We start from the raw sequence: 15901 nt of genomic DNA, 5'->3' as shown, positions 1-15901 counted from the left end.
CTATTGTCTGAACAATGCCTGTATATAGTGTTCAGGTTTGCTGACTCTTCTCTGTTGTTCCAGGTGCTAGCCCTCAATTGCCATCATTTAAATGAGTCCCATCATCAGTTTTATTGCAGAGTCCAGTCACTACTGTAGTTTTGAAGACTGCAGCAGCAGGTCCTCCCGTTACACAGGCACATTGTGAAAAGTGCTGTATTTAAAACAGGGTTTCTTTGCACATTCATGTTGTGAGGTGCTGATTGTAAATGTTTGAATACAGAATTGATAGGGGGAAGGAGAGCTCTTAACTGCACAGTATGAGTTTCCCAGCTGGGCTGGAAGGTGTGTCTCAGTGAGCTTCCTGCATCTGAATCTGATCAGATGGAGTTTCTGCAATCTGAGAGGAGATGCAGGCAGCTTCCTGTTTCTGCACGCTGGCTAGAGGTATTGAGAACCCTGCTGATCAGACAGTGAACACAGAGGTCAGCTGAATAAAACACTTTCAATTTCCCCTTAGTTATCCCCTTAAATGATGCTGCAGAAACAAATGGAACTAATCAGCAGAAAAAAATAACAGCTCATTCATGGTATAAAAATGATGCTCCCACTTACTGTGTTGCTTGGAGGAACAGTCCAGTTCGGGGAAAAAACTCCTGGTGCTTGCTGTCACCGTTCCAAGTGCTCCTGAGCTTTGCTATATGCTGGCTGTGTCTGTGTGTGTGTTTATGCACATGTGTATATATATATATATATATATGTGTTGATGTATGTGCGTGTGGGGCAGTGCTTTGCTCGATAAACTTGGACTTCTTGGAAGCTGGTTCAGGGTAGTTCAGTGTTTCAAGATTATGGCTGAGCTGGGGAACTAAAACTGAAGCCGGCGTGCAGGGAGGTTCCAGCGGTTCCAGTGGAACCGGGCCTGTAAAGAACACGTGTGCCGTTTCTGAACTGGAGGCTGTTGAAGCTGCTTGTTGCAGCAGTGACAGAGGAAGCGTGTGGTTTCACGTGATTAAAATCGCTGTGTGTGTCAGCATTCTGCCAGGGCCAGCCTGCATCTCCAGCCTTTCAACAGAGTCTTAGTCATTAGTTGAAAGTTCTGCCATCCAGGATAAAGACTTCAAGGAGTGTTCAGGCCATATTCTGAAACAACACTTGTGTGTTAGTGTTCACTTAAGTGTGCTTTCTTAATGAGAAACGCATTTAACTTGATACACTTAAGTGAGCACTGACACTCAAGTGCTGTTTCTGAATATGACCCTTTTTTTGTGAATATTTTTAATTTTACACAATGTGATATTACCATGCCCAGTCCCTTATAAAAGTTTACCACAGTATAGGCTCTTACCATGGTTTTGTAAGGGGCTGTTCTGCATTTACTAGTCTGTCTCAATACTAGTTGGAGAGAAGGCCTAAGCCTGCTGTGTGTTTCAGTGAGATGGTGAAAATAGATAGGCCTAAATCTGACATACATTCCATGGAAAACTGTCTAGCTGCTGTAAAAGGCAGGTTCGGCAGTCAGAGAGAAATATGTTGACTAGAAGTTTATTTTCTTTCAAAAAAATAGACCAGGAATTCAATTATGGCGTGCGAATGACACAGCAGGCCCTGTTGACTGATTCGATGAATGGAGACTATTGTAGGCAGGAAACTGCTTTAGACTCTAGGACTGTTGCACATCATGATACAGACCACAGCTTACAATGGAGAGCATGGGGCTGGTTTGATCCGGATTCATCATCCATACACGCGTTAGAAAAAGAAAGTGAATAAATCCAATGATAACGGTTGCACTGAAACACTGAGAAAGACCTCTAGTCAAAACCTTTGTCATTGAATTTATTCAGTTTGATTTAGTAACTAAAGAGTTAACATGAATTACTGCTACATAAGAAGTCATTTGAATTCTTTGAATTTACAAAACAGATTTTCTTCCAGTAACTTATTACATATAGTGTTAACGTTTACACACACACAAATAATAATAATAATAATAATAATAATAATAATAATAATAATAATAATAATAACACAATCAATAATTTCAGTATTCCTACTTAATAATCATATAGTTACCTGTAAATTAAATAGTATTGCACAAAAAACGAAGTTATTGTTTACAGAAATCTAACGAATGTAAAGGCATGAATTATATTCTATATCTGTCATTTTGGGGCGGAATTTCGGTTGAAAACGGGCAAGAAACTGAAAAGGGATGGAGTACTTGATTACATCTCCTAGTTTACTTTGTGTTTAAAAATCAATGCATTGACGAAGCAGCGATGCAATGCCGCGTCTCCCCAGCAGGGGCCGCTGCCGCCCCGCTTACACGACAGGCAGAGAGTTGGTTGCTGGTCGATGGGAGCCGTGATGTCAGGGTTAAGCTTTGCATATGAGTGGAGGAGCTAGAAAGAGGACTTCCTGTATTCGGAGCTCCATCCAAACCGACTGCTGGAGTGTGTGCGGAGTATAAACTCGAATGTCGCTACAGTAAATCACCAATCCACTCTCGCACCTCGTCGCCTTCAAACCCAGCATCGTGGTAGCGGCTACTGCGAGTCAAGCGCACCGCAGCCTGCGTGTCTCAGTCGGGATAGCACACAGGCTCTGCAGAACCACTGAATATACGACGGGCCCTAGAAATATTACTGCAGTGCTGACATTACCGCTGCAAGAAGGATCATTTCACAGCAAAACAGCGGAATTTATTACTTACCGGCATTTCTGAAGCGATTGATGCACCGAGTCTTGATGTGATCATTCTGTGCACTCTTCAAGGTATGGCTGTTCTCAAACTCACTGACCAGGTAAGTGGTTTTAAAATGAATCGCACTTAGTATGTGTGTCTATCTATCTATCTATCTATCTATCTCTATCTATCTATCTATCTATCTATCTATCTGTCTATCTGTCTATCTGTCTATCTATCTATCTATCTATCTATCTATCTATCTGTCTATCTGTCTATCTATCTATCTATCTATCTATCTATCTATCTAATGCATGCATGCATATATATATATATATATATATATATATATATATATATATATATATATATATATATATATATATATATATAATAAAATACTGTACTGTCTGTATAGATGTTGCCCTGATCAATGCCCGATTTGAAGTGTACGGTCGGTAGCTGCTATTAAGTGCGGGTGAAATGTCCAAGGCGATCGTGTTTTATTTCGTGGTTTTGTGTTTGGTGGAAAACAGGGCAGTGAGATGTAACACTAACAGGGTCAGTGTTTTTGACAGGGGTATTCAAATGTTGTTAACGTGTTTTAAAATACCTTCTTTAATTATTGTTATTCTCTATAAAGTGTGCATCTTTGCTTGTGACGTACTGCCTTGTCAGATCATAGTGTTTTGCTTGTTCTTGCAAGACAGTATTGTCAAAAAAATAAAACAATTTTAAATATAAGAATCGTTCAAAATTAAAATGTAGACAGTAAAGGAACAAAGCATCGTATCGTTGTTTTGTAACAGATAACAAGTAGAACGAAGCCCTGTTTTTTGTTTTTTTCTCTCATACCACAGAAATCTGTTTTTGTTCAAGCAGTAGGCTGTGTTTTTTTAGGTTCCTTATTTCCATCTTCCTCATTGAGCGCGACTTGGCGGTTTGTCGGTGCGAGGTGTTGAGAGGAAGTGTGTTATTAGCTGTCATTATTTAAAATAAGCAGACCGATTATTTCAGTGTTTCTTTCGGTTTTAGCTTGTATATATATATATATATATATATATATATATATATAAGTACAATGTATATATATTCAGTATTCACAATATAGTCTGTCCCGGCGGCGCATTCCTTTGAGCACAGACTTTAAGTGATCCTGCTTGATTTAATGACCTGTTTTTTACGTCTGTGTCGACACTCGGTATTGCTCAAATAAATCAACTTCATGGACTCCCTCGAGTTTATTTGGTACCCAGGCAAAAAAAACAACAACAACAACAAAAAAAAAAACAACTCCTTGTAGTGATTTAATTGTTTAACATTCCCCACAAGCATACTTATAACTTAAAATGGTACTTCTTAATTACAGACGCTGCAAACGCGTTGCATATAGTTTTACAGTACACTTGTTGCTAAATCGAGTACAAACTGTTTTAAAATGCCATGCAGACTAGTGTAGCCTCACTCCCCGGTACTTTACAAGAAGGTATCTAAAGCTGAGGGAACACAAGGCCACGTTTTCAGGAACAGTGGTTTGAAACCTGGTTCCAGGAGACCGGGAGACCTGGTTTGAGGTGACTTTGCTGCATCAAACCCCAAGCCTCCCCTGGTGTGCCGCGCAGCGGCCTGAAACCTAGTCTCCTGAAACCAAGTTCCAATCCACACAGTGGCCTCATGTTCCCTCAGTTTAAGAGTTTGATTTGGGTTGCTACCTGCTGCAGTGGATTAGTAACACTCCACAGCCTTGCTATAAACTGTTAGGACACCCCTGCAACCAGGGTTTAGCATGACAGTGGATGACACTATAGTTTAATATATAATCTAGTATTCATATTCTAGTGCAATAGTAAAGTGACAGTCAACAGGGATGGAAGTAAGACTCCTATTGCATAGCAGTTTCACCCATTCCAGGTTTTACTACCACCTCAGTTAGCCGCAGTGTACAGGTAACAAGCTCAGATGTGTTCCATTAGTCATAGTAAAACTAGTAATGAAATATATTGCACAAAAAGCAGTGTGACGAAACATCCACAGCATGAACGGCAGACATTATCAAATACTGCTCGCTGCTCTCTGCTCAACAGAGACACTTCCTGTCTCGGGGAGAATCATGAAATCTAGCTGAGCTATAAAAAAAACATCTCACCACAGAAACTGACTTCTGAGTCTGTTGCACTTTAGCCGGCCATTTAAATGTCAATATATTTGTGATCAATCATAACTCATAAATCACGGAGCACATACAACACGGTATACGAAAACTTTGGTGGGATCTACAATCTCTGAACTGATTTTCTCTGTTCAATAATAAACTTAACGTTGCTGAAGAGATTGATCATGGCGGGTAAACGGTTAGGGTGGATATGTGACGGGTTGATACCCGACAGATTACTCTATGTACTGTAGGCTAGGCTACGCCAGGCGTTTCTCGTTCCTTTCGTTCAGTATTTTGGATGGCAGGATGTCTGAACTGATGTCACTCACAAGATGCCAGTCATTTGAATGCCATTAAAAGACCTGCTTGACTTCTGGTGACATCATCAACCTAATGGCAGCTTACTAAACGGAGCTCCCTTCCTTACCGAGAAAAAAGTTATACACCAAATAAATAATCATTAGAAAACAAAATAATCATTAGAAAACTTTTGAACAGTTACAAATGACTTTTTTTTGATATTTGCAAATTAGGGATTACATTTCTAAAAATAAAAATGATGGAATACTGACAGAGGCACCCGCTCCCATTCAACTTTATTTTCTTAGGGTCCAAAAAAAGGAGTCTAGCTCTAAGGAAATCACAAATGTCTACCAAGCCATGATTTTAATGGATCCTAACAATTCTTACCACATTAAAAGAAAATGGGATATTGAATTGCATCACAAGCTTAATGATGAGGTATGGGAGCACATCTGCAGGGTTGCACATAAGGTTACTAATTCAAATATGTGGCGGGGGTTCCAGTGGAAAGTCGATTCTTTAGAACCCCAAAACGAACTGCTGGCAGGTTCTACATCCACAAGCAACATCTTTTGCGGATCTTAGCAGGAACAAAAAAAACTCATTGTGAATTGGCTTAAAGCTGAGCCTCCAACATGAGATGTGGCTGAACAAAGTTAGGGACGTGTTTGTAATGGAGAAAATCACTAGGTTGAACATGTTTCTTGTAACTGTGATTCTCTCTGTCATACAGCAAAATGTTATTATGATGACCAGTATAACTGTTATTTTCTGCAAAAAACAAGAAATAAAAACAATAAGTTAAAAAAAAAGACCTGCTCAAGTATGCAAATGAACTGGTAATATTAATATCAGGTGAATGTGATCAAAAGATGATGCGAGCGTCCACTGGAACCGCAGGAGCACTCTTCTAGTGTTTTCATTGGCTGAGGGGAGCGATGGCTTCCGAGTTGAGGACTCTGTAGCTGTGACAAGCGGCAGCTCTAGTGGTTGCCCTGGTAACGGTGACGGGTTGTGTCGCTGAGGAAGTGCAGTTTCGTTTTGCCTCCATGGTGAGCAAACCTGCCTTATATGGGGCTCGCTGCTGCCGAGAGCTGTGGGCAGGTTCACACATCCTGTCAGAGTGACAGCATATTGTTTCCTTAAACCGTTACACAGTGGCCCATGTTTTACACTGTGGGCAAATTGCAGTCCATAGTAAATGTAAGAAATCATCAAAGGGGTGGGGGGGGCAATCTGGAAATCTGCAGCAGGACCGGCTTAACAGATCTAACCCATATAAAGTGTTGACTTTTAAGACTCAACAGCAGTGATTTGTACAGCGTGCACCACTATGGTGAGCTGTGCAGTCATGTATCTTCACACTGTCAGCCTGTCAGAACACGCCCCTAGTGAAGCTGGACTCGCATCAGGGATATGCAGCTTGTACACAATACAGAACTCTGTAGGTTTGAGGGATTTCGTAATACAGGAAGCCATCATGTGAGATGCTCACGACTGTGGTACCCCCATGCGTTGCTTCTTTGCTGTCCTCCCCGTGGCACAGAGCTGCTGTACCCAAGTCTTCTGAAGGCGTTTTTGGAAAGCAGTTTGCATCAGCAGAAGATCTGCCCCAGGCAGGAATAATCGGACACATCCAGCAAAAAGTGGAAAAGTGGGTTTCTGCTGAGATCTTAGTGGGAACAAGTTAGTGTGTGTGATGCACAGAACCACAGTCACTGTTCACAGATACAATGGAACAAATCAACTCATTTAATTCATGTGCAACACCTTCAACCTGCTGAGCAGTATATCCACTCCTCCCCCTTTTAACTGCCAACCTCATTCAGAGCAGAGAGACCAACTCAAGCACGCTCTGTGTGCTTGAGTCTCTGTGCTATGTTTCTGTGGCTGTGCAGGTTCAGTGCTATGCTGGGTACAGGGGCCTGTGACACCTCTGGGCTTGCTTCCTATACCGTTCAGCTAATTAGACTCCTGCCACAGTAAAACCAGGATGCACTAGGAGTCTTATTTAGATAGACGTTGCTGCTGCTGCTCCCTGACCTCCGCAGTCCCTATAAATGTTGTGTTTGGCCCAGGCCCAGTTTGGTGTGTTTTTTGTGCAGAGGCTGAGCTCTCCGGCTCTCCTTGTTTATATTTGTATGGGTTTAATTGCAGAGTCGCCTGCCAGGGGAAGAGAGAGGGTAGTAGTTGAGGACGCCCTCTCAGCTTGGCAGCCAGGCCTCATGTTTGCTCTGCTTTGCTGTGATACAAACACACTGCTCTCTGCTCTCTGCTCTGATACAGACACACTGCAGGAGCTCTGATACAGACACACTGCAGGAGCTCTGATACAGTCACACTGCTCTCTGCTCTGACACAGTCACACTGCAGGAGCTCTGATACAGTTACACTGCTCTCTGCTCTGATACAGACACACTGCAGGAGCTCTGATACAGTCACACTGCTCTCTGCTCTGATACAGTCACACTGCAGGAGCTCTGATACAGTCACACTGCTCTCTGCTCTGACACAGTCACACTGCAGGAGCTCTGATACAAACACACTGCTCTCTGCTCTGATACAGACACACTGCTCTCTGCTCTGACACAGTCACACTGCAGGAGCTCTGATACAAACACACTGCTCTCTGCTCTGATACAGACACACTGCTCTCTGCTCTGACACAGTCACACTGCAGGAGCTCTGATACAAACACACTGCTCTCTGCTCTGATACAAACACACTGCTCTCTGCTCTGATACAAACACTGCTCTCTGCTCTGATACAGACACACTGCAGGAGCTCTGATACAGTCACACTGCAGGAGCTCTGATACAAACACACTGCTCTCTGCTCTGATACAAACACACTGCTCTCTGCTCTGATACAGTCACACTTTTACTGTATAAATGTATCCTTAGCTATAAGGGTAGCTAGTTGCTTAGTTGAGGCTCACAATTTGCGCCCAGCCTCTGCTTCGCTGATTAAATTGAATGAGCACAGACAGCAGTGTGGTGTGGTGGTAGCCCCGGATCTCCCCTCTCCCTGGCTGTGTCAGTGTGAGTTTGTGATATGCTCTGATTGGAGTTTTTTCCCTGGGAGGGGTTGCACCGTGCCAGTTGCTGAGTCCAGACTGATTGTGGCAGAGCTGCCAGCTGCTCTGTGTGTTAGAGTCATGGCTGGGGCTTGGCAGCAAACCACATGTCACTATCTGTGTTATCATGAGTGTCTTTCTCTTCCTTTTTATCTCTCTCTCTCTGTGCAGTGTACAGTGTACAGTGCTGTGACGGGGGCACAGTGTACAGTGCTGTGACGGGGGCACAGTGTACAGTGCTGTGACCGGGGCACAGTGTACAGTGCTGTGACGGGGGCACAGTGTACAGTGTGCTGTGTGCCAGGGGTCATGTAGGAGCAATGTCCTGGGCACCCTGAAACACTGCCTGTCCTCTTCCCTCTCTTCTCATTCAGCCCTCTTGTCTGCTCCATTGTTCCCAGGTCTGCATAGACACAAGCAGACACTTTGTTTGGGTGCCTGTGTGTGCTGCCCTGGGAGAGGCTGGGTTAGGGTTAAAGGAGGATTTGTGACTGTGAATGTGAGAGGTTATACTGCGGACAGATGCCCTCACTGTAGGCTGTGACTGGGGGCTGGTTTCCGTTTACCTTTTCACATGTTTTGAACATTTTAACTTGAACATATTGGGAATGTTTCAGAAAAGCCATGATAAATACCACTCCATCACTACAGTTTAAATTACTGCAACATAAATAGGTGTTTCAGACTGCCAGTGGACAGCATTTTATTGTATTTATTATGAAATATATTGACCTACACTGTTTAGCTAATGGGTTCCAGTTCTGCAGACATGAATCCACCCTGTTCTACAGCAGCGTTGTTTGTAGTGGAACAGTGTGAGTTTGTGACCCCGCCGTGTTCCTCAGTCTCACAGCGTGTTTCTGTGTTTTTATCTGGCTGCTGTAAGGAAGTCCACAGACATGTGTCTTGCTAAACTGTTTCTAACTGGGTGGGGTTTTCTAAATTTAAGTTGGTGTGTGTGGTTTCTTGTTCGCTCTCTCTCTCTCTCGCTCTCTCTCTCTTGTCTGCCTCTCCCCTCCCCTCCCTCCCTCCCTCGTTCTCTGTCTGTCTGGAAGTGGGAGCTAGTGAAACGGCTAGTTCTTAGCATTCTTACCTCTTCCCAGATTCCATGGAATAAAACAGCTCTGCATTGCCCCAGGTCTTATATCAAGCAGACAGACTGAAAGCAAACACACAGAAAATGAACCAGACATTCGGGGGAATAAACGCAGGGAATTTCCAGGACTACAGCTTGGTAGTCGTGGTGATTCCCTCTGTCCGGGGTTCAACGTGAGACGAAAGAGATTCTTCTTTGTTATTTTGGGTTTTACACACACAAACTCTCATTCCGATGCCGTTGTCCTTTAAGAAACACTGCACCCAGCCGTTGCCCTTCAGAAGTCACAGCTTCTCTTTGTTCTTCTGCTCCTCCTTGTGATGTGTAGTGATGTCCTGCTCTATACTAGCAAGTTGTTCTCAAACGGTTTTGTAAATGGGGAATTTTATGAAAATCTCTGGGTACAGTGTATGTGGAGGTCCGTGAGTTTCTGTGCTTGTATCTTACAAACACACATTTCTATATCCAAGGAGAATCAGGATCCAACAGGACACTTATCAATCACTTGAAATACTTTAATAAAGAAGAAAAGTCTTTATTAAGTATTTCAAGTGATTGATAAGTGTCCTGTTGGATCCTGATTCTCTTTGGATATAGAGATGTTTGCTGCTTTTGAATTCTCTATAGTAATATAATATAAAATATTACTATATTAATATTACATTTTTCAAGTTTGAAAGCACATATTTTACATTCCACGCAATTAAATTCTGCTTTATCACATAATGCAAATTATACCAGTTTAATTTTTGTTCTGTCTGTCATACCGAGAGATACTGTAGATAGCAGGAGTTTTGAGCCCCCCCTGGTGGGTGTCTTATGTGGTGCATGCTGCACTGCATGCCTTGCTCACTGAGAGTATTTTACCATATTAAGAGAGCAGAGCAGACTGTATAAATTCAAAGAATGAAAACAAATTGTTTATCATTTTTCATTGTTTAAATATGTGGGCAAAGTGCTTGTTGGGTGTGTTACTGATCGAGGATGGGATTTTTACCACGGCCCCTAAGTGTTTGCAGGCTGTGCCAGGGCTGAGAGGAAGTGACCTGGAGTTCACCTGGGTGCACTCACACACCCCTGGAGGATGGAGACAGGCTATTAAAGACAAGCATCGGGCAGGCTGCCAGGGACCGTGGCCAAACTATCACTAGTGTGTAAAGAGAGAGCTACACTGCACTGTGAGGCTCTGCGGGTGGGGACGGACTGACAGTAGCGGCACCCCAGAGACCGAGAGATACTGGCAGTTATACAGAACCACATTGCAAAGCTGCAGCACTTTGAAAACTCTGCAAATTCTCACACTATGCAGGAACAGCTTGCAGTCCCTCCGCTTGGCAATCGGACCTGCGCTTCAAAAAATGCTGGCTTAGGGAAGGCCCCAATACAGTACAGTGTTCAGCATCATGTACTAACAGTGAGTTAACTGAATTCAAGGAATCACTGCATTCACTACCTCTGCATTTACAATCACTCTACTCTCATTCCCTTTCACTGGCTGCATACTGTTCGTACGTTTCCCTTTTGTCTGTGCTTCAGAGTAGACTCCACAGAATTCCATATGCATTCAAACTTTTAAAGACTGTCCCTATTCACAAAGCATTCGGTTATGTGAAGAATGCTTTGCCATGAATAAAGTAGTTTGGTATTCTCGCAGCAGGTCACAGGAGCCAGTCATCACACTTCTTGTCTGGAATGCAGTGTGCGTTTGTTAGAAGATGCAGTGTTGCTTTTGTAATATTTTTCTACTTTATATGTTGCTCTGCTTTCTCTGTGTATTTCTTTAAATTCAGTATAAAGGCAAGCTTGTGGAAAGGTTCTGATAAGGACGTGTGATGTGTGGAGGTTGTCGGTGTCCTGCACTCTTCTGTTGTAATCTCTTGTAGTGATGTATCTCATTAGCAGGGTGTGTGTGTGCGTGTGTTTGTGCGTGTGCGTGTGTCACATGAATGAATTGTGAGGATGTTTATTAGAAGGACCAAGAGGATTCCAAAGCTGTAACGGAGGAAAGTTACAACAGAAAGAATTGTTGAAGAATGATGCAACCGCAGGTTAGGTATAATAGGCTTGTTTAGAGATCCTTTTTGTATTGCGTGCTGATTTTGATGTTTAATAAAGTTTTTTAAACTGACTATTTGTTGTAGTGAGCGAGTCATTCTGGGCTCATCCACACAAGAAGACTTGCACCAGTGAGCCAGTTAACAGGTGGTACAGTGGTGTACTGCTGTCTTTATTCCCAGGTAGAGAGACAACTGTTGAGATTGAAATCTTGTTTTTCAAAGGGGACGTTAGTGAGCGCTGAATTGTACAAGGGATGGGATGGTTATAATTCCACATGTCCGAGTCACACGCTCAGCAGACTGGCATGTAGACCTATGCACTGGGATCACATCTGCTGTGTACACAAGATGAGATATACTGGAGTTTTGACAAGTCTTTAATGGTGATTGATGGCGTTTTGACAAGTCTTTAATGGGGATTGATGGCGTTTTGACAAGTCTTTAGTGGTGATTGATAGCGTTTTAACAAGTCTTTAATGGGGATTGTTTTTTTTAAAGAACAGGACTGGATATACATTACCATGCAGTTCCCTGGCTTTCCTGTAAGCTTTGCACATGACCTTATCTGATTAGCATGTGCTGTTCAGGGCATTTCCACTCCTGTAGAGTAACATTTTCCACAATGCCGTGCTATATAAAGACCTGCAGTACAGCTGTTAGGAAGCTGACCATGAACAATTACCGGTTAACAATTCAGTTCACTGTGAATCAGCTCATCTCATTCATTATTCATTTCAGTGGAAAGTAACACTACTGGAAGTCATGTAGACAAAGCAGTGCAGTAGCATACACTGAAGACACACAATAGTACAGTTCCACATAGACCTGGCTAATCTGCATGGCTTTCCCATTTCCAATTTATAAACCTACATTTTCAACAGTACTAACAGTTTTGATACTTGGCAGCTCACACTGAAATGAAAGGTACACAGGTGGTAATCAGACTCCTATTGCAAAGCAGTGCAACCCATTCCAGGTTTTACTACGAGCTTGATTAGACACAGTGTGTATAGGCAGCAAGCTCAGGTGTGTCTCAGTAAACTGTGGATCAAACTGCTATGTAAGTCTTATTTCCATCTCTGAAGGCACATGATCAGTTACTGCTCAGAATTCTGAATTTCTAATGCAAGCACGTTCAGTTTGTTTTTTGGTGATCGAGTTCCTTGACGTCTTGTTTTGTTCTGAGAGGTGAATCTTTTTGGGGCTCTGGAGCTTCTCTCTGAGAATGTGAGCGTTCCCCGCGCAGCAGCAGCTCACAGGGCTCCGTGATTCCAGTGCCACGTTTGGACCTTTCTATCTATTTACTGTGTGTCTTTATTTCTTTTCATTTCCAGCCCCCGCTGATCCAGGCCATATTTAATGGGGATCCGGAAGAAATCCGAATGCTGATCTATAAGACAGAGGATGTCAATGCTTTGGTTTGTATTATTATTATTATTATTATTATTAGGAATGATGTAGTGTATATAACACTGTAAACTCTTGAAGTTTAGACAGATGTAAATCTTAAGTACTAATTCCTTTATCATCATGGTTATTGTTCTTGTTGTAGCCTAGTTGTAGTTGTTAGTGTGTTTCACGGTGGTTGAGAACGTCCTTCTCTTGTTGGTGTGTTTCACGGTGGTTGAGAACGTCCTTCTCTTGTTGGTGTGTTTCACGTGGCTGGGTGAGAACGTCCTTCTCTTGTTGGTGTGTTTCACGTGGCTGGGTGAGAACGTCCTTCTCTTGTTGGTGTGTTTCACGTGGCTGGGTGAGAACGTCCTTCTCTTGTTGGTGTGTTTCACGGTGACTGGGTGAGAACGTCCTTCTCTTGTTTCTTCCAGGACTCAGAGAAACGGACCCCCCTGCATGCTGCAGCCTTCCTGGGGGATGCAGAGATCACTGAGCTCCTCATCTTGTCAGGTACTCCTGTCTCACTTTCTCTCACCCTCGCTCATACTCCATGACCCTCCCTGAGAGTCCCATCCTACCTGTACCCTGTCCCTCTCTCCACCCCTCCCTCACACTGACAGAGAGTCCCATCCTACCTGCACCCTGTCCCTTTCTCCACCCCTCCCTCACACTGACAGAGAGTCCCATCCTACCTGCACCCTGTCCCTCTCTCCACCTCTCCCTCACACGGACAGACCTACCCATCTCACATGCTCCGAGTAGTTTCTCTCTCTCTCTCTCTCCTCTCTCTCTCTCTCTCTCTCTCTCTCTTTCCCTCCCCTCATGGTGCTCTCCCTGTGTCTCAGGTGCCCGTGTGAATGCCAAGGATAACATGTGGCTGACTCCCCTGCACAGAGCCGTGGCATCGCGCAGTGAGGTGAGTGCTCTGCTGCGGCAAGCCTTAGAGCTCCACATCCCTTTGTTAGTTAATGTTTGGTCAAGAGGATCACGAATCTGAGCGCATCTGTCTGCTCAAACTGCAGAATGACTTAGAGTCACCCTGCACACCACATGTTAAATCACAAAAAAAAAATGTATTTAACATAGCTCCTTCTGTATCCCCTGTGTCTGTCTGATCTCTCAATGAAACCTGGAGGTAAGCATTTTTCCAGTTTGCGTGTTTTGTGTCCCGTGTTCCAGGACACGGTGCGCGTGCTGATCCGACACTCTGCCGACGTCAACGCGCGCGACAAGAGCTGGCAGGCGCCGCTGCATGTGGCTGCGGCCAATAAGGCGCTGCGCTGCGCTGAGGTCATCATCATCCCTCTCCTCAGCAGCGTGAACGTGTCAGACCGGGGGGGCAGGACGGCGCTGCACCACGCTGTGCTCAACGGACACGTGGAGGTGAGGGGGGGGCACCCTGGTAATGTATAGATCGGATACAAAAATCAGATAATGAGTCGAATGTAAATTGTATATAATCATATCAATCTATATACCATGGATAGGGCCGTACCTATAATTGCATCTTGGCCTATGTCCCAGTGTACAATTCAATGACTAACATTTAGACTATAGGTCTTTCTCAGTGTCGTCTTCAAGAGAAAACCTTGCAGTTGAACGTTTGCCCTTGATTGTTCCAAGGTTTGACATACCTCTTTGGAGGCCCCGTGTCTGTCTGTGTGTGATCTGGCTCGTTTCGTTTCAGATGGTTAACCTGCTGTTAGAAAAGGGAGCCAATATCAACGCCTTTGATAAGAAGGACAGGAGGGCACTGCACTGGGCTGCTTACATGGGTAAGAGTGGGTGTGGCGCTGTGGAGCTGCAGGGCTGCACAGCAGTGCCAAGGGCATGCCTTTACTCACGGAATAGCTTCCATCTCAGGCTTCTAATGAGGTCTGTAAGGGGGGTTTGATTGCTTGGACAGTATGGGATTCTCAGTACAGTTGTACAATAGCTCGGTCACGCCACTGTGGGCCTGCAAAAGAAATGGATTGATGCATTTGGGGTATAATTGACTGAAAACTTCAGGAATCTGTGGTATGAAATGGACAGCTTTTCTGACCGTGTGTCTTGTGAAGTTCTGATCTGAGCTCTGTACTCTGAACACACTGGGATTAGGGGTGCATCAGTGAATCACAAACATTTCTTTAAATGATGAATCGTTTCCTAATGGAGGTGTGTGTTGTTTGTATTGTGAGACAAGACCAAGAGCGCGACACAGCTCGTTGTAGTTGATGTGAATACACACTCTCCCTATCCCATTGCATTTTTATCTTTTAACAAAATAGACCATCGTTAATTGATCATTTGAGGTTACTGTGCATGACGCAGGCAGGGCCAGCACATGCATGCTGATCCGCAGCGGATGGTGACCTGCGTGTCGGGTGGTTGATCTCAGTGCATCGTTGCTGCTGACCCTGAACCCTCGTGTTGTCTGATCCCAGGTCACCTGGAGGTGGTGTCGTTGCTGATCAACCACGGAGCGGAGATCTCCTGCAAGGACAAGCGTGGCTACACCCCCCTCCACGCTGCGGCCTCCAACGGGCAGCTCGGGGTGGTCAAGCACCTGCTCAACCTATCCGTGGAGGTCAGTGCTTCGGCATTCTTCTTTTTTTTTTTTTTTTTAAATGTTTCAATTTCAGTACTTATAAATTCAGGTTCAGGGATGGAAATAAGACTCCTATTGCATAGCACTTTCACCCATTCCAGGTTTTACTAAGAGCTTGATTAGCCACAGCGTATTGAAGGTAAGAAGCTCAGGTATGTCTTATTAAACTCCTAGTAAAAACAGGAAAGAATCAAACTGCTCTGCAGTGGGAGTCTTATTCCCATCCCTGATTTGTTTTACAGAGTGGTTCTTGGAATGTATTTGAGAGCACTGGAGCAGTCTGCATGGAAAAGTCTGTGCTTACTGAGGCCTCTGTGTATTTACCAGTGTTTGTTTGAAATCTGCATGGTTTTCATAAGCTGTGAATATACTGGAACAGAACAGAACATAACCGACTAGATAAGGAGTACGTTACTGCAGGACTTGAGAGTGTAGGACTAGGGACCTCAGTTAAGAGTCAGTGTTTTAATGAAGTTATCCTTGGGCCTGTAGAACTGCCTGACCCTGCATTTAAACCAGGAATGCCAGTGCACTAAAAACACTATCCAAAACCTTTTTGTGTAA

The 15901-nt window shown here is 43.9% G+C and overlaps 1 protein-coding gene across 7 annotated transcripts in view; it reads left to right on the top strand.

Moving 5' to 3' along the window:
* Positions 1-2289: 2289 nt before the first annotated feature.
* LOC117426796 (serine/threonine-protein phosphatase 6 regulatory ankyrin repeat subunit B-like) overlaps positions 2290-15901 on the top strand; it is a 32117-nt gene continuing 18505 nt past the window's right edge. For 4 of the 7 annotated variants that reach the window (XM_034044817.3, XM_034044816.3, XM_034044812.3 and 1 more), the window contains exons 1-7: positions 2290-2786; positions 12690-12773; positions 13179-13257; positions 13593-13663; positions 13927-14130; positions 14435-14522; positions 15174-15316. In XM_034044817.3, the coding sequence (XP_033900708.1) occupies positions 2760-2786; positions 12690-12773; positions 13179-13257; positions 13593-13663; positions 13927-14130; positions 14435-14522; positions 15174-15316 (696 nt within the window). In that variant the 5' untranslated portion in view covers positions 2290-2759. The remainder of the gene's footprint in view (positions 2787-12689; positions 12774-13178; positions 13258-13592; positions 13664-13926; positions 14131-14434; positions 14523-15173; positions 15317-15901) is intronic. The other 3 variants (XM_034044815.3, XM_034044814.3, XM_034044813.3) reach the window with 1 other exon arrangement.

This window comes from Acipenser ruthenus, chromosome 11, assembly GCF_902713425.1.
Source record: "Acipenser ruthenus chromosome 11, fAciRut3.2 maternal haplotype, whole genome shotgun sequence".
NCBI classification, from domain to species: Eukaryota; Metazoa; Chordata; class Actinopteri; order Acipenseriformes; family Acipenseridae; genus Acipenser; species Acipenser ruthenus.
Note: the sequence above shows the minus strand (reverse complement) of the source record. Positions and strands in the feature narration are given on the sequence as shown.